This window comes from Periplaneta americana, chromosome 3 (genome assembly GCF_040183065.1).
Source record: "Periplaneta americana isolate PAMFEO1 chromosome 3, P.americana_PAMFEO1_priV1, whole genome shotgun sequence".
Lineage (NCBI taxonomy): Eukaryota > Metazoa > Arthropoda > Insecta > Blattodea > Blattidae > Periplaneta > Periplaneta americana.
Window position 1 is genome coordinate 88,236,692 of NC_091119.1, and position 18,751 is coordinate 88,255,442.

General features: G+C 34.6%; 2 protein-coding genes across 5 annotated transcripts in view; one reads left to right on the forward strand and one right to left on the reverse strand.

Annotated features, from left to right (window-relative positions):
* LOC138696245 (uncharacterized) overlaps positions 1-8,970 on the forward strand; it is a 29,027-nt gene extending 20,057 nt beyond the window's left edge. For 2 of the 4 annotated variants that reach the window (XM_069820931.1, XM_069820932.1), the window contains one exon: positions 1,513-8,957. In XM_069820931.1, the coding sequence (XP_069677032.1) occupies positions 3,391-4,407 (1,017 nt within the window). In that variant the 5' untranslated portion in view covers positions 1,513-3,390 and the 3' untranslated portion in view covers positions 4,408-8,957. Of the gene's footprint in view, positions 1-1,512 lie in introns of all 4 variants that reach the window. The other 2 variants (XM_069820933.1, XM_069820934.1) reach the window with 2 other exon arrangements.
* Positions 1-18,751, reverse strand: part of LOC138696246 (uncharacterized) — a 60,344-nt gene that overhangs the window by 15,710 nt on the left and 25,883 nt on the right. The window lies entirely within an intron of this gene.

Here is an 18,751-nt window from a genome sequence, read left to right on the forward strand (position 1 = left end):
GACCAAAGATACAATATGGTGTTGCTAGAAGTGGCGGTGACATGCTTAACATGTTAAAGTAACTAGATGTAACAGTATGTGACATGAGTGTGTGCAGATGCAACTTCGGATAGTATAGTATTTCTTTTAGCTCCTTATGTGTAGCACAGGGCTACAACCAACAAGTGCCACTTTGTCCTAATTCTGGCTAGTCCATTTTGGGATAATTCAATAATTCAAACAATATTCCGGTGTGGGCAGATATGTTGTTGTTGTTGTTGTCATTGTTTTCTAATACCAAGCATTTGAAGTCAAATGACTTCCTGCACTCCAATATTTTTCAAAGATGTCATAGTCAGCTACTGAAGCACAGATTTTGAGCTGTTCCGAATCCATTTCTTGGTTTGAGCTGCACAATGGTCAGTTAGGGGACTGATATATTCCAATTCTATGCAGGCATTTGGCCAAACAGTAATGATTTGTTGCCAATCTAAATGCAGCTACAGATGATTTGCATGGTAAATCGGGAATTAACTGTGGATTATGATGCAGGGTGTTACATTTTTTCCCTTGAGATTGTGTTATCAAATTTTGTTTGTTGAAGTCATTATATTATATTGTCAGTTATATTCTCAGACTCCAAAGCTGCTATTCTATCAATAGTCTCTGCACACTTCTTTATCTCAAACAGCAGAAATAACTAAAATGCTCTCTCAATTAATAACATTCAATAAAAGAACTGTATTCCAATGGATACCATCCCATTGTGGAATCCTGGGAAACGAGAATGGGATGCTTTAGCAAAAAAGGGCAGCACTGCTACTTACAGATCTGTTATTAAATCTACATATTATTCTGTGAAAAGATTTTTTAAATCTACATACTTAGACTTCAACAAACAAAATTTGATAACACAGTCTCAAGGGAAAAAATAGAACTCTCTGCATCATATTCCACAGTTAATTCCCTATTTACCATGCAAATCGTCTGTAGTTGCATTTAGATTGGCAACAGACCATGACTGTTTGGCCAAACACCTGCATAGAATTGCAATACATTAGTCCCCTAACTGCCGATTGTGCAACTCAAACCAAGAAACACCTCAAATCTGTGCTTCAGTGGCTGACCATGACAATATCTTTGAAAAATATTGGAGTGCAAGAAGTCAAATGACTTTATTGTCAATTGCCTGACATTAAAAACAATAACAAAAACCAGAATATTGTTGTTTTTACACAGTATGCTCATTTCGGGCTTTATGCCACAAAATCCTGAAAATATGGTACATTGGATGATAAATAGTGTATTATATAGAGGAACACCTGAAATATGGAAAAATATATACAATTAATTTTGAATATTCCTCATTACAGTCTTTCAAAACATGCATAAAATGATTTTGCATGACTTGCAAATAGACAGTAAAAATATGTAGTTGTGTACGAATCCTCGCCTTATTAATATGCCATTCACTGAAAGCCTGTGAATGCAATGACTTATGCTTAACGATCAAGTTTATTTTGTTTCTTTCAGAGTACATGCCAATCATCCCAGACATGCAAGATGCAGTGCCAGAACAGCTCCCATGCCAGCTACCATGCCAACATCCATGCGAGAACCATGTTAGATCCTATTCAAGAACCCATGCTAAATCCCATGGAAGAACTCACAGTCTACTATATACAGTCACGAAGCTTGAGGTGTTTTTTTGCAAATCTCGTGATAAAGCGCTCCAAGCGGTTAGCAACTAGAAACAATAGACTGTCCATGGTCGACTTTGGACTGTGTCGTATTTCTATCGAGTGCTAGCTCGTTGCGTATTTCACATTGATACTTGTGAAATGTTCGTTATTGGTTGCAATGAAAATGTTAATGGCTAAAATATAATTGGAATAATAATATGGGACAAGGAGGAGACGTTTGTAGTGCTATAAATTGTAGCAACAGTAAGAGAAAGAGGCCAGAGTTATCCTTTGTCCGATTTCCGAAAGATTCAGAAAGGTTCCTGGGTTTCCACAAGAATGCTGTGCAGAAACAAAACTCTTAATTTTGAAGTTCTTTGTGACTGTGAGAACACATTATATCCTTAAATTTCACAATGAAATGTTTCAGTCTAACCGAAAGGACATTAGATACCGGTTAAAGTTCTGTCACTTAGGCTGCTATATTTCCAGAGAAATAAAGGTTAGGTCTACTTTTTTTTTCAGAGGATATATTTTTAATTGTAGCTATTAATTTTGTTATTTATTTTTATGTGTTATTTTACTAAAGACGTAGAAAAATTAATTTTGTTTTAATGAAATTTATTGATCACGTTTTATTTTCAATTTTGGTGGGATTATTATTGCTTAGGCCTATTTTTTTTTTCAAAGGATGTGTTTTTAATTATAACTGTTAATTTTGTTGTTATTTTTATTTGTTGCTTTACTAGAGACGTAGGAAAAGTCTGGGTTACAATAAAATTTATTGATCACGTTTTATTTCCAATTCTGGTGTGATTATTATTGCTTAACCTCATCCCACTTTGTTAACTATGTAAGCCTACACTACAAGTACCGGTACGCGTAAGTTACTCCATTAATTCATACTATTTCCATTATTATTGTTGTAAAGGGAAATGCAAATTAATATTTATTGGTTTCATAGTTAATTATCGCTATAATCTTGAATGAGTGAAGCGATTATAGTAAATTTCAGTTCGTTTTGCACAAATAAAAATTATATTACTTATTTCTTGCAGGTATCTTCGAGTTTATGGTGGAATTTAATATACTTCATTAAAATAATAAATTAACTTTATGCATTAAATATTTCAATAATGGAAGGAAGGTGTTAATTTTTCCAAAAGAACATGACAACGAAAGTGTAACATATTTTGACGTCTGCTAGGAGAGAGATCTGCGATGATGAGGCGATAGTAGCGATCCTAGTGGTGGGCAACTACCCATGTTTGCATTTTTACTACATCTTAAGCTTCGCGACTGTATATAGTAGACTGTGGAAGAACTCATGCCAGCACCATCTATCAAAGACCTATCAACAGAAGAAGAAGAAGATAACAGACGAACAAAGAATGGCTGCTAATGCTGATTTAGATACGTATTTTGTGGACATTGACGTTTTTTTAGGCATTAGTAGTATAAATATTGTATGTCTAAAAGTGCTCTTGTTTTTTTTACTGTTGACTATTGGTCTCATAGCTATAGTTATTGGGTTTTTATGTGTTTTAGGCAATGTTCTAAGTATTGGAATCTTTGGATTTTGGTTAATATATCTATATGTCGCAGTTATCAATAAGCAAGCAACCGAGTAAGACGTGATTGACCGCGAACCTGCTAACTTAGCAAAGTGTAGTAGTATACGGAAGCCGTTTCATAGTGAATAATAAGTGAGGTGAAAGATCTGTGGAGAATGGATACCACAAGTCTAAAGGTGACCATCGATAGTATTAACAAAAAATTGGTAGATCTACAAAAGGAAAACAATATATTAAAAAAGAAGGTGAAATACTTAGAAGAAGAGAAAAGGAGGAACAACTTAATTTTCTTTGGTATTGAAGAACAGGTGAAAGAACAGTCTATGGACACGTATGAAGTGATAGTAAATGTGTGCTGGGAATGGTTAGGCATTGACATTGGGAATAGTCAAGTGAAAGAGGTGTATAGAATGGGGCATGGGGAAAATAGGCCCATATTGGTCCGACTAGCAAACCGGATGATTAAAGAGAAAATCATGGATTGTAAGAAAGCATTGAAAGACTCGAACATTAGTATAGATGAAGATTTTGAATACGAGGTGAGGTGTAGAAGGAAGGTGTTAGTGCCATTTATGAAGGCAGCGAGAAAAAATGGACATTATGCAAAATTAATTAAGGACAAATTGAAAATTAATGGGGAGTTATTTGATGTTGAATTTTGTTTGGAAAACTTGAAGACGTCGGAAAATGGAGACAATATTGACAAAAGTAAAAGATTAGAGATAAAGGAGAGAGTTAGAAAGATTGTTAATAATAGTGGAAGAAATAGAAAAGGTAAAGTTGCGGAAGACATGAGGGCAGTGACTCAGGAGATTGCGAGGGAAGAATGTCGAAAGAACCCATTGTCAGCAAATTCCACTCAGGTGGTGAACTCTAAGGCAGCGGCTGCACCATCTAGTAGACGACCAGTAATGACATCACCCCAAGGCCAAGCCAGCGGAACAAGCATAGTATCAGATGGCAACAGAATTGGAGAAAGGCAGAAGGGGAGAGAGAGGAATGCTGAACCGACGAAAGAAGAGACTGGTGAACAAGGAAACGAAATAAGTGCGGGGAATAGAAGTGGAAGTATTGAGTGTGTAAAGTGTGCCAGGAGTGTGAAAAGAGGGGGCAATAATGGAGAAAAACCTGTCTATAATCTGAGGAAATGGTGCATCAGTGGGTTGAAATAATAGTAGGTTCAGCTAGGTAATGGATAAATGGAAGTGAACTGTTGTACTTTTTTCAGTGTTAAATAGTGTTATAAATAAAGTGAAAGCAATGTTGCTAGGATACGAGCGCTAATGTGTTGTGTGAGAAGAGTTTAGACAGTGAATATAATAATTAGGGCAAGGCATTTAATGACCTATAAATTGGTAAAAAATGCATTTATGACCTAAAAAATACAAAAAAATGACCTAAAAAACAAAAAAAATGACCAATAAAAAGCAAAGCATTGCCAATGAAAATACTTTTAATTACGTTAAGTACTCACTTGATTACTGAACTACATAAAATTAAAAAAAATACACGTTACAGTACCATATATTGCAGAAAATTCATTTCAAGTGCACTTTTACAACAATTTTGAATTGCAGTTAACAAACAAAACTTGGCGGAGATTTTAAAACAAAAATGATTGTCTATTGTCTGCTAGTACAGACTTATAAATGGAAAAGCTTCTCTCTACTTCAACGGAGACAATTGGAGCAAACTGAAAGCAAGCAATATCTCCTGGATTTAACTCACAGTCAGGAAGAGAAAAATTTTCACCAGACAAAGCTAGCTGTTCCACTAATGTCACTTGGGATTTTTCCAGTGCAGTTATGACAACAGGAAGGAATCCAAAATTAGTATTTATGTAAGAAAGTTTACCAGCAATTTCTTTATCAGCTAATAGTTCTTGCGCCTTTTTTATTGACACTGACTCACCATTATCAAAAGAATCAACCACTTTCTTCACAACATCGAAATTCTTGCAATAATAACTGCAAGCTTGGAGCCATGTTCCCCATGTAGTCAAAACAGGTGAAAATGGCAATTGGATTTCTGGAGCTTCTGTTTTGAATGCTGAAATTCGAGAGGGGGCTTTCAAGGATACTTTCTTCACGCATCCAATTAATTTATCCACTTCAGGAAAATTTGCACATACTTCTTCCGCGACCCGGTTTAATGCATGTGCTAAACACATCACAACTGACCACCTCAATTAACAGCATAACAATGCCAGTTTACCTGGAGAAAGAAATCTCTGTGGGAGTGTGGGTAAATTCCTAGAAGTGGGTAAGTTTATTATGCCTTGAAAAATAGGGGTACAAGCTAGCATACGCTCTAAGAATTTGAATAAAATTCCTAGAAGTGGGCAAGTTCATTATGCACATACCTTGAAAAATAGGGGTAGAAGCTAGCAAACATCTACTTAATTCCAAGAAATTGAATTGACAAGGAAAATACTGAATTATAATAAAAATCTCAAATCAAATACAAATAATGTCACAGCCTTCCTGAAAAGTGTAAAAAATGCTCAAAATGACCTAAAAATTGCTAAAAAATGACATATCCGTAATAATGTTAAGAAAATGCAAAAAAATGCCCCACGAATTGCTTTTGTTTAACCCGGTTTTTAATGTCATACATTTCCATATATGCTAGCAATGTTTAAACCTTCATAAGAAAAAGATGCAAAATCATTCATTGCCTTGCCCTGATAATAATAGTTCAAATTTTTAGTGAAATAGTCGACAAGGGTTAGGTCTTATATATTAAATAAGTTATATGTATTGTTATTTAAAGTATTAAGTTAGTTATGAATGTAGGAATGAGTTTTAAGGGAACTGAGAATAAGAGAAGGGAAGTAGAACAGTAGTGGATAAAGGAAAAGGATGATCAAGTAAAAATGAAGGGACATGAAAGACATAGCAAGAACAGGCTTCAAGTGTCAAAATACGTCTTGTTTAAAGTTGTAAATAGTGCAAGTAAGGGAATGCTGGCCCGAATACAGAAATGTGAAGGGCCAGCAGGACCTAAGATTTTGAGAAATATATAACATATCATATCATATCTATATGTATTATTGGATAATATGACCTCTGTGGGGGCTTTTAGTTCTGTTGTAATTACTTTTTGGTATATTTCTGTAGGATCAATATTTATTTCCTTTACTTCATTATAAGTTTAAAAATCCAGTGGTTTTGTCTATATATTAATCTTTTTTTTTTCATAATTATAACCACATTATTATCAGCTTTGGTATGTACTAAATTATTGTGAAGCAATTTTTGTTTAATTTATTGAATTATTTCTTAATTTAATTTGCCTTCTTGAATTGTTTTGTTGTCTTGAGATTACTTTTGTAATCTTTTATTGTTTTGGCTGCTTGATATCTAAGATATTTCTTATTAACATGTACTATTCTGTATTAATGCTTCTGTTTCAATGTCCACACCTGTGGAGTAACGGTTAGCACGTCTAGCCACAAAACCAGGTGGCCCGGGTTGACAATTTAATGCAATGTTATCACACATAGGCAAGTCATTCTTAAAATATACATTGCGTTCTCTTCCTCCTGCGGCCAGGCGATGAACAGCAAGCATGCTGAGCAGCAATAATATAGCCTACCAACGTGCTGCCACCCGTGCTTAAGAATCACTCCGCTGTCCATCATTTTGCAGTCAGCTGACCTAATTGCGTTCTGTTTCAACAATCAGTTTGCTTTACTGAAGCGTTTTTAAAAAAATGCCTCAAGGCCACGTGTGGTGGTTTCCGTGACCAGTCAGTTTACGCTTGTCAGTGTAGAAGACACAGTCAGTTTTCGTTTATCTACAGTATATAAAACGTAGTGCAGTGTATAAGACGTGTCATAAGTTTATTTTAAATCCATTAATATGGCATTGGAGAAATTCACACTTGAACAAAGAGTTTTCATGTATGACACTTATGTCAAAACCAAGTCATGCAGAGCAGTGTGTAAACAGTTTCAAGACAAATTTCCTACTGTTCCAGTTCCAAATAGAGAGACAGCCAGGCGTCTTGTTAATAAATTAAGAACAACGGATCCCTAAACGTTAAATGCCCTAAGCCAAAGAGAAGGGTCCTAAGTGATGAAAAACTCGTTAAAATTAATGCATCATTCACTTGCTCTCCAAATAAGTCTCTAAAATGTGTTGCACAGGAAGTTCATGTTTCAAAGATCTCAGTGCATACTGCTACTAAAATTTTAAAACTGAAACCATACAAAGTAACTATAGTCCATGAATTACGACCCCTAGACAATGCAAAACAAATCACTTTCTGTAATTGGATTTTACACAACATTGCTGACGGCATTGTTAATCCGCAGTTAATAATTTTCTCCGGTGAGGCTTGGTTTCATTTAAATAGTCACGTCAGTTCACAGAGTAATAGATACTGGAGCACAGAAAATCCCCATCTGATTCACGAAATCCCATTACATGATGCAAAGGTCGGTGTTTGGTGTGCAGTAACAGCACAACGAATAATAGGGCCAATATTTTTTTATGAGATGGTAAATTCAGAGAGGTACCACGCAAATATAGTCGCACCATTTTTTCAATTGTCACTAATGAAAGAGAAAACGGGTACTTTCAACAAGATTCTGCCACAGCCCATACTGCCCATAATTCCTTGAATGATATAAGGGAAGTTTTTGAAGACAGGATAATTTCTCAAGGGTTATGGCCTCTGTGTTCTCCCGATCTTACTGTGTGCGATTTCTATTTGTGGGGAACTCTAAAAAACAGAATGTACAGGAATAATCCTCACACTATAGACGAGCTGGAAAACAATATACGAACAGAAATTTTGACAATTACTGAAGAAGAACTTCAGTGTGTGAATGGAAATTTTATCAGAAGATGTCAAGAATACATCAGTGCAGATGGACACCACTTTCAGCATCTTTTGTAACAAGGTAGTACTCAAGTGATAATAATAAATGAGTAGGATTGACACACATCGCTAACTAATGCTCCGCGCTTGCTGGTCAGCCGCAGGGGGAAGCGAACGCACTGTAATTGAGGATATGATGGTAACAACCCACTCGTAAGTTTATCTTCGACTTCGCAATTGTATAATCCCATTTTCATATGCACAATAATGTTTATATTTTATATTGTTATATTTTGCCTGATGATGCCCCAGGTGGGCGAAAATGTTTGTATCTATAAATAAATTTAGAACCAATGTTATAAAATATAACTTGTTTTTTATACTTATTGTATGGTAAGTCATAAGGATTGATATTTTGTAAACTTGATACAAGTATATATGAATAAAAATAGGCAAGCAATAAGAAAAGAAAACTTTAATACAAAATGAAAAAGAATAGGAAAATTAATGGAGAGAGGATGGTTTTAATATGGTGGAAAACCAGTGAATTAAAAAAAATGTTTTGCTGTTGAATACACTTCGATATGAAAGAAATACTGTATATATTTAATGTGTATTTATGCTCTTCTCAGCTGCTGCAGGGCTATTTTTAAAGCTTTGGTGCACCGGGTTTTCAAGAGGCAAGGATGGTTAAATGTGGTGGGAAAACTGGTACATTTTTTTAAATAAAAATGTTTGCTTTAAAATAATCTTTGAAATTTGAAAATTTCATCACACAACATTTAATGCACATTTGCACTCCTTTTAGCACAGACTTTTCAAGGGGCAAGGATGTTTGTCCAAGAGGCAATCGAGAAATTCTTCTGTGGGTTTCACTATGGTCTCAAGCGTTGATCGGTCAGTCGTCATCCACTGCTTGTAGGTCACTGTTTCAATGAAGTTTTCTTCGAAACATTTCTCTAAATTGTCTCTTATTTTTAATGGTCCAGGACATTCTTTACATTTCCTGAACAGGCACTTTATTTGAGGAGGATTGCACACCATAGTAGCCAAGAAATGTTGATAAGTTGGAAGGTATAAAGAAGAATTTTCTAGAAATCCACGTAGACCTGAAACTTTAATTGCTTCCAGCATGAGTTTTACATTCTGATGAGTGACACAGACACAGACAGTATGAGTTCCACTTGCTCCAGCTAGAATACAATTTCTTGGTCTAAGAGCTGCAAATTTGGAGAATCCTATCTTCATATCAGGGTTAGAATTTTTAAATGCTGCATATAATTCATTAAGATTTCCCAGAATTAATCTCTTCTGCTCATGTGTTTTACTCCCTGATTCTTTAATCGTGACATAATCTTTCTTACCAGGCATCATTCTGCTTATCTCGTCAGAACAATAGAATTCTTTAACTTTAACAGCAACAGCCGCGGGCAAGGATTTTCCTGGTTTCGGATTTGGTGAAGACAAAATTCCCTTTTCTTTTGCCAGAGCTTTAGCTTTCCGAATCATGTATTCAGAAGCTAAAGGAAACTCTTTTTTTATTTTATTTATGCTCCAGTTTTTAGGTAGTAGTGTCAAAATGGTGATTTTCTCACTTTTACCTGAAGTTTGAAATTTTTCCTGCAACTGAGTCAAAATTGCAGAATCAGGACTTGATGAAGATTCTGGATCGTCGATGTCTTTAATATCAAAGACTTTTTCTTTTAAGGCTTTTTCAACATTTTCAAATTTGTCTCTTATATTTCTCTTCTTTTAACCTTTTTCGTTTAATAGGAGACACACCTAAGTCAACAAGACTTGTATTTAATGAACTTACATTTGCTGTAGAATCGACGTATTCTTCATCGTTACTACAGTCATTCTCAGGATTCTGCATCGCACTTTCAATAGCATCATATTTTATTTTTATTTCTTTGCGACACATAGCGCACACCTTTTGTTCCTGTTTTAAATTAGGAAATACATTAAGCATCCACAACATAACACTTCTTAAATTTTTCTTGTAATTACAATGCCCTGATTTCTCGAAGGGATTGCAGCAAACATATAACTTAAAACGAGACTCCATTATAACACACAAAACTACCACATACTACAAAAACTAAAGACACTGCACTTGAAAAAGATCACACGTTTTGTATGTAAGTTGAGGAATGTATCAACTGTAGTGACTCCATTATAACGCACAAAACTACCACAAACTACAAAAACTAAAGACACTGCACTTGAAAAAGACCACACGTTTTGTACGTAAGTTGAGGACTGTATGGGTCGCGCAAGAAACTATTACCGAATACCAATGGTGGCGTTGTTGTCTGTTTTGACGTGTGTATGTAGGCACGCGAGGGGGGGGAGATGCGAGCCGATGGAAGTACTGTCTCTTCCAAGAAGATGAACAAATGAGGACATCGCTGTGGAAATAAAGAACATAGCAAGAGAAAAATTCGAAGCTAATTAAACGTGCAACATATGTTTACGAATGAAATAATAATACCATGTGATACAAGACACGTATTCACATGCAGTGGAACAAACTAAAGTCGTAATGTAACTATTACAACGCAAGACTGATTCTATCGATGTCATTTCTCTTCCGACTGTACTCTTGAATATCATTCAAGTTATCTCATGACCTTTCCTGACGCCCGCTCTTCCTTATCGCAGTGTTTGATTCGCATTCCTTCCGTCGGTAATCCGTACTTGCGAGACCTATATCAACTGTGACTCATGACGGCCTGACAGAACGATGACGCAGATCAAGTACGAACTCGTGCGCATGCAGTGTTGGTGTAAGATGGGTTTAAGTGCTACAAACCAATGCATTGATATATTTTTTTACTAATATTCCTGAAACGTTTCCAAAGTGAAACTTACACCAAGGGGAGAATACTCTTACCTCTATAACATACATTTTTCGCGAAATAATTTATGTCCTGCATTTATAGATATTCAATATTAAAATGTGTTTCACATGACCATTCAATAAAGAATTAATTACTTTGATGCAAACCTATTTTCAATGAAAAGTATGATCCGTTAGCTTTAAAATAAGCCCAAGTTTAAGATTCTACCTCAATTAGAAGAGAAGTTATGAATTATTTTTGTTGACATAGTATGCGACATTTTTACATTTTTTCTCGTATTGACAGAATTGCTGTATGGATATCGTGCATTATTGAGGGATAAAATTTTACATAATTAATTAACTTAAGGTTATTTACCATCCCACCAAATTTAATGAAAATCTGAGGTGGTCGGGTTGAAAAGTCCACTTTTTTGTGGTGATTTGACATGGAATAGCCCTTATGTAACTTGTATGTGACTTTTTTTTTTTAGTTGTAACAGTTTCGCATTAAAATATTGTGACAAAATTTCTCAGATATAACAGTATTCCATAATATATTATTACTTGCAACAGATTTTTCCTTACATCACCCTGTAATAAATTTAGATAATACAATGGAAAAATATGTCAAATGTAGATTTAGAAACACAAAAAAATTATATTGGTTGATATCGGATGACTACAAGAATAAAAGAAATAAATTACACCAACCAGGATGACTACAACAATAATAATAATAAATAAATTGTGTCATGTAGCCTAGTTGCCTCATGAGTGATGCCTTATTGGTGTAACTTAGGCCTATGAGGTTGAAACCCGTCTTCGGACAGTCGACTAAACATCAACATGTAGTGAGAAAAAACATGTTTGGTTGTTATTCAAATGCAGCATTGTTTTCTTCAACACCATTGGAAACTTTGAAACTTTTACACAGATCAAGCAAATTTTCCCCCCACATCTATCCCTGAAGGTGAAGAAAATACTGGCTTTCGTATTGCTAGAGAAGACTTGCGCTTCCATCTCTGTCGACTACTTATTTTTTCGAAATCATCTTGTTCATAGGGGTACTTATAGAAGATGGCGAAAGGATCCTGTTTTCTGACGTCCACGATTTTCATAGTAGACTAGTTTATATTATCACCGTTTTTATTTCTGGAAAAATTATTTCCCATTTTTTGTGTTAAGTCTTTCAAATCTAAGATATCTGGTGTATCTACTTCACTGACTTTGTATATATTGCCTTTTTTCTTGGGCAATTTCAGTACTGGTACCCATTGCGTTGGCAGTAATATAAGTCCTTCTTTAATAACTCTTCCCCCCCCCCCCCCCTTCAACAGTAGAATGCATAGAGTCATTCTCATTCTCGGTATGACTTGACTAAAAATTTCTGTGTTATGACATTAACAGTTACGCAGTGCAGAAATAATGGGGCAATGAATTTGTTCTTGTTTTGCCCAACACAATTGTCTGAAAACATAATTATCTGGTTTGTTACTGTGTTGGGCAAAGAAATAAGAAATTATAGAGACATGTGTCAATCTCTTTTGAATCTCTTTTGGCCAAGCCCTCATGCCAAAAATAACAATGGCCCTGGCTGTTTGCGATGTCATATATTATGAGATTGTAACAGGACAGTTTACTTTTATAATATTAAGAGGAACACTCATCGCAAAGTGAAGGAAGAACTGCCTGAATATCAAAGCAGCACACAACTTTGCTTGGATCCTGTTTTCTAATTCAATATCTTTAGTCTTTGTAGCCTTTAATGTTGCTTCTTCTTTTATATGTCTATTATAACTTTTTTGCAGTTAATGTCTCTGTTTCTGTATTATTCTTACATGCACTATATACACAACATTAACCTTTCTTAGAAATATAAAATGAAATATTAAGTGAATTAAATATTGATGTATAAGAACATTCACAGTGATTAATGTTTCAATACTACGTCGATGGTGAAGACAAAAGTAATAATAACATTGTTTTTAAACAATGCAGCCAGTATTATGCTATGATTATTGTATGAACTTATCATCAGATGTGCCAAATCTAAACTCGAAGAATGAATATTTTTAATGCGAAAGTGTTACAAGTCAAAATGGAACATTGCTTTTAGCAACAATGTTTGCAGTTGAGAATGAAAAACTGTTACAACGCAAAATATAACACTTTTCAATTGAGGAAAAGACTAAATAGCATAACTTTAAAATGTTATATGTGCATTTATGTCCCACTAGGAAATTTTTAGAGTTGTAACAATTTCACATAGCATAGTTCTCAATTCAAGTGTTCAAATGATAGTAATAACTCAAAAAGAGAATTTTTTGAGTTGTAACAGTCTCGTTCTGAGCCATCGATATAAGAGATTGGTCGCAATATAGGATTTTTTGGTAAAAGCATGAGTAGTTCGACAGACTGACAGATAACGTGATATGGCTGAACGGCCCTAGATCATGTGTCAAATTACCTCGTTATGTGATATTTTTTAACCCTAATGCAATAATTTGTTTTGTAATTTGGGTAAGGAATTTGGTATGCTCAAATTATATCATCTTTCCATATGATACAGTGAGAGAGGAATTCGTAGAACTGACATGGCGTAATAATGTATTACCCCATGGAGCTTGTAACTTTTCTTCCATCTAGCAGTCATTACTAAAAGTTCATTTTCGACAGTGAAGAATCTAGTGACTGTTCTCTTTTATATGGTGCCATTTTATAACATGGGAATGGCAATCTTATATATATATGTTGTTGTTGTTTTCTAATGCCAGGCGTTTGACAATAAAGTCATTTGACCTCTTGCACTCCAATATTTTTCAAAGATATTATCATGACCAGCCACTGAAGCACAGATTTTGAGGTGTTCCGAATCCATTTCTTGGTTTGAGTTGCACAGTGGGCAGTTAGGGGACTGATATATTCCAATTCTATGCAGGTGTTTGACCAAACAATCATGGCCTGTTGCCAATCTAAATGCAGCTACAGACGATTTTCGTGGTAAATCGGGAATTAACTGTGGATTTTGATGCAGAGAGTTCCATTTTTTCCCTTGGGATTGAGTTATCAAATTTTGTTTGTTGAAGTCTAAGTATGTAGATTTAATAAATCTCTTCACAGTACGTAGATTTAGTAACAGGTCTGTAAGTAGCAGTGCTGCCCTTCTTTGCTAAAGCATCCGCATTCAATGGGATGGTATCCATTGGAATACAATTCTTTTATTGAGTGATATTAATTGAGAGAGCATTTTAGTTATTTCTGCTGTTTGAGATGAAGGTGTGTGTTTAGAGACGATTGATAGAATAGCTGCTTTGGAGTCTGACAATATAACTGCATTCCTAAATTTATTGATGTGGCATAGAAGATTCCTGAGACATTCACTTATTGCAATGATTTCACCATCAAAATTTGTTGTTCCATATCCAAGAGATCTATAAAGTGAGAAGAGACAGCACGTAACACCTGCACCGGCACCTTGTTCTCTGGAGATCAAGGATCCGTCGGTGTATAAATGAAGCCAGTTTTGTGGAGGGTACCTAATATTAATTGTCTCTAAAGACAATTGTTTCAGTATTTCAGTGTTTTCTTCTGATTTCAGTATTTCTTCTGTTAAATTTAGATTATATTCTATATTTAATAGAGTTAAAGGGTTTGGTTTAATTTGTAAGTTTTCTTTTAAATTCGGGATATTGATTTTCTGTTTTAATTCTTGAACAATGGATATGAAACTTTTTTGAGTTTTCAATCTACAGAGAGGACTGTATGAATGCCAATTGTTTCCTGGTAATCTGATAAGTTTTTCATATTGAATCAGTGCTTTATCTTCTATTGTCATTTTGATGCTGTTAATATTAGTGAGGAATCTCATAGAATCTATTGGAGTTGTTTTGATTCCACCAGTAATGAGTCTGAGAGCTTGGTTTTGAACATATTCTATGTCGTTTATGAAAGGTGTATGTATATATATATATATATATATATATATATATATATATATATATATATATATACATACAGTGAAACCTGTTCAAATCGGAACCTGAATAATCTGGAATCCTGTCTATTTCGGAACAATTTATTGGTCCTGGCGAAATTTGTATGTATTATGTGTAATTTTTCCTGAATAAAACGGAAACTGTCCAACACGGAAACGGAAACTGTCCAACACGGAAACGGAAACTGTCTGCTACTGTTCAAAACGGAAACAATATTTTGGACACACTATATTTTGTAACTATATTTTGAAACAGCGTGTAATTTCAAGGAATATACGAAATATGTAGGTCAGTAAGATAAAAACAAGTTTTCTTTGCAAAATTTTAGAGGGTAGGAGGGTGTGTTGGCCTGTCGGTCATAAATTTTATTACCCTGTTGACTAGGCAGACGAGTCCCTTCAAAGATTTTCAATATTTCACACCCGTATACTGTCGTAGCTAAATAGAGCGCAAGTGCAGTGATTTCCAGGTAAAAAAAAAAAGTTGCATAAAATGTGGCATTAACATTAAGTGATGAAGTCAAAGTTATCGAGATAAAGGAAAATTAGAAACAAAGTCTATGTGAATTAATGTTGAAGTTCAGTTGTGGAAAACTCAGGTGTGACACTTTAAAAATTAAAGATCATAATGAGTGAGTGGCTTGCAGCCGATATTGGTGACACAAAAGGAACCAGAAAACAACTGTTTATGTTAAAATAAATGAACTGTTGTGAGAGTGAGTTCTTCATGACCTTTCAAAGAACAAGCCAATTTCTGGATCTATTCTGCAAAGCCAGCTATTGAACTGGGAAAGAAATTAAATAAACCAGTATTCAAGGCTTCTAATAGATGGATCTTAGTCCAATTAATTAATAATGTGCAGTGATATGCAGTACAGTATTAGAGTATAGTGTTAGATATTAAATAGAATGAGATTAGTAAAATTTAGTAATGTTTAATGACTAATGAGTGAGTTACGATAATATTTATACAGAAAATGAGATTTTAATCAAGATGATTCACCAACATAATAAGCGACAGAAAGCTGATTTAATGTTCATTGATTAAAGTTCTCGTTAACACTTTGTTAAATCATAAAATTTACTCTGTCACACATTAAAAGTGTTAAAATTGTTAAAAAGGTATTTACCTTGACAGACGGCCCGTTTCGAAGCTATTTGTCGTCGTCTTCAGTGTCTCTTGAACCACTGCTGATTTTGGCTCTGCGATGTGCAGTTGTCGAGGGTAGGGGTGGGGGTGTGTTGCTCCTATGGTGGGGGTTGGTTGTCTGAATGCTATGACGTACTATGACGTCAAACAATGTGTGCGTATTGAACTGTAGTTGCGTATTAAGTATATATTGTGGGTGTGCTATTGTATTCTTATATATTTCGTATTGTTCTAGGATGTTTAACTGTGAACTTTTTGGTGTGATGTGTAAAATTTCCATATCTATTTCTATATTATTGTAGTCATGATTATTGTCGATAATGTGATCTGCATAATTTGATGTAATGTAAGGTTTGGTTATAGCTTTAATATGTTCGTTGTATCTTGTATGAAAGGATCTTCCTGTCTGTCCTATGTAAAAATGTGGGCAACTATTGCATTTTAATTTGTAAACTCCAGTTGAATTATAATATAATTTTGTACTTTAGTTTTCTGAATGAAGTTGCAATTTTGTGGGTATTGGTATTGTGATATGTACAAAATTGCATACAAAACAAATAATACAACACAGAAATACTTAAATAACCACACTAAACATTCAAATATATATAATTCAACTGGAGTTTACAAATTAAAATGCAATAGTTGCCCACATTTTTACATAGGACAGACAGGAAGATCCTTTCATACAAGATACAACGAACATATTAAAGCTGTAACCAAACCTTACATTACATCAAATTATGCAGATCACATTATCGACAATAATCATGACTACAATAATATAGAAACAGATATGGAAATTTTACACATCACACCAAAAAGTTCACAGTTAAACATCCTAGAACAATACGAAATATATAAGAATACAATAGCACACCCACAATATATACTTAATACGCAACTACAGTTCAATACGCACACATTGTTTGACGTCATAGTACGTCATAGCATACAACCAACCCCCACCATAGGAGCAACACACCCCCACCCCTACCCTCGACAACTGCACATCGCAGAGCCAAAATCAGCAGTGGTTCAAGAGACACTGAAGACGACGACAAATAGCGTCGAAACGGGCCGTCTGTCGAAGGTAAATACCTTTTTAACAATTTTAACACTTTTAACGTGTGACAGAGTAAATTTTATGATTTAATGTGATTAGTGTGAAATGGAATATTTTGTACTTCTTGCAATTTGCGGCTTGCCATTTTATTTTTCATGTATATGAATGACAAAATATTCCATTTTAATGTCACACCTGAATAATACGGAAACCTGTCCACAACGGAAAAAAAATTAGGACCATGTCACTTCCGTCTTGAACAGGTTTCACTGTATATATATGATCAGTAGAGCCCAGAAGTTTGGCAAAATGCCTTGTTTTTTATTGAAGATAATGAGCTTTTGTTAAAGGAAAAACTATTTCCATGTCTTTCTCAGTATCTGAGTTTTTCATCCCCCCCCCCCTTTTGCATATTTTAAACGAAATTGCTTCATTCTAAGATTTAATGTCTTTTTTTTCTAAATAAAACCGTGTTTAAAAAATACTTGAATAAGACATAATTAAAATATCCAATGTAATTATGATTTTATATTTTTCTGTGGAAAAAAAAAAAAGATTACATTTATGGTAGAAAATATTACTCTACGAACTTAGGTCTATGTAATTACTGTGATTTTAGTTCACATTATTGGCATGGATGAATATATAATAGGATGCGAAACTTACTGAGTTTCCCGTAATACATACTAGAGGCACTGTCGTAGAAATTGACCTTGCTGCCATCTGTTTGTGGGAGGGGCATTATTACATCTAGCAGTGCACCAAGTAGCGAAAAGAGTAATTACTCCATGCATTTAGCAGCGTGGTGACGAAAATGTTAAACTGTGCAGAAAGTATTCCCTCCCACCCTCATCGATATTCAAAACTAACCCAATTTAAAATAAAACATTTACCGTTTTATTCCTCACAGCATATTCTGCTGAAAATTCTTACCGGAGCCAACAGAAAGATAAAAGAGACGATGTGTTTTACACTAACCGATTAAAATATAATAGATAATTGGGATTGTATTCTTTGGGTATTTATTGTACAGCGCAATGGAAAAGTCTGCAAGAACTACTTAGATAGTTCAAGTTATTATATTACTATTACTTTACAATACATTCAACACTATTTTTACAACGTCCATAAACATCACTGTTTAACATACACTGGTTATACACACACACACACACGTATCACTTTATGTTCACTTATTAGCAAGTTTCAGTCTGCCATCTCACTCCTCGACTCTCCCGTACAGCAATATCTCGAATGGATAAATAGAGAACTCTGGGTAGTGTACCCAACACGTAGTTCTAATGTTCATCCACCTACGACGTTGGGCACTGATCACCTTATTTCAGATCCCCAAAGCCAGATGGTGCTGACCGCAGTTTCGCATCCTATTATATATTTATGAGATGGATGTAAAAAGATTCGATTGTTGAAGTCGTTGATAGATACGCAGCTTGGTTATCTAGTGAATTATTTCAAATTATAAGAGGTTTAATAATTTAATTGTGTTGTGTTCATTGTGTTATAGTTATTTGTGTTGTGTGTGTTCATATTTTGTTTGTCAGTAAGTGTAAAAATGGCCCCAGGGCCACAAAACTTGAACTCTCAAACATCGTCATGTAATGATTCACATAACA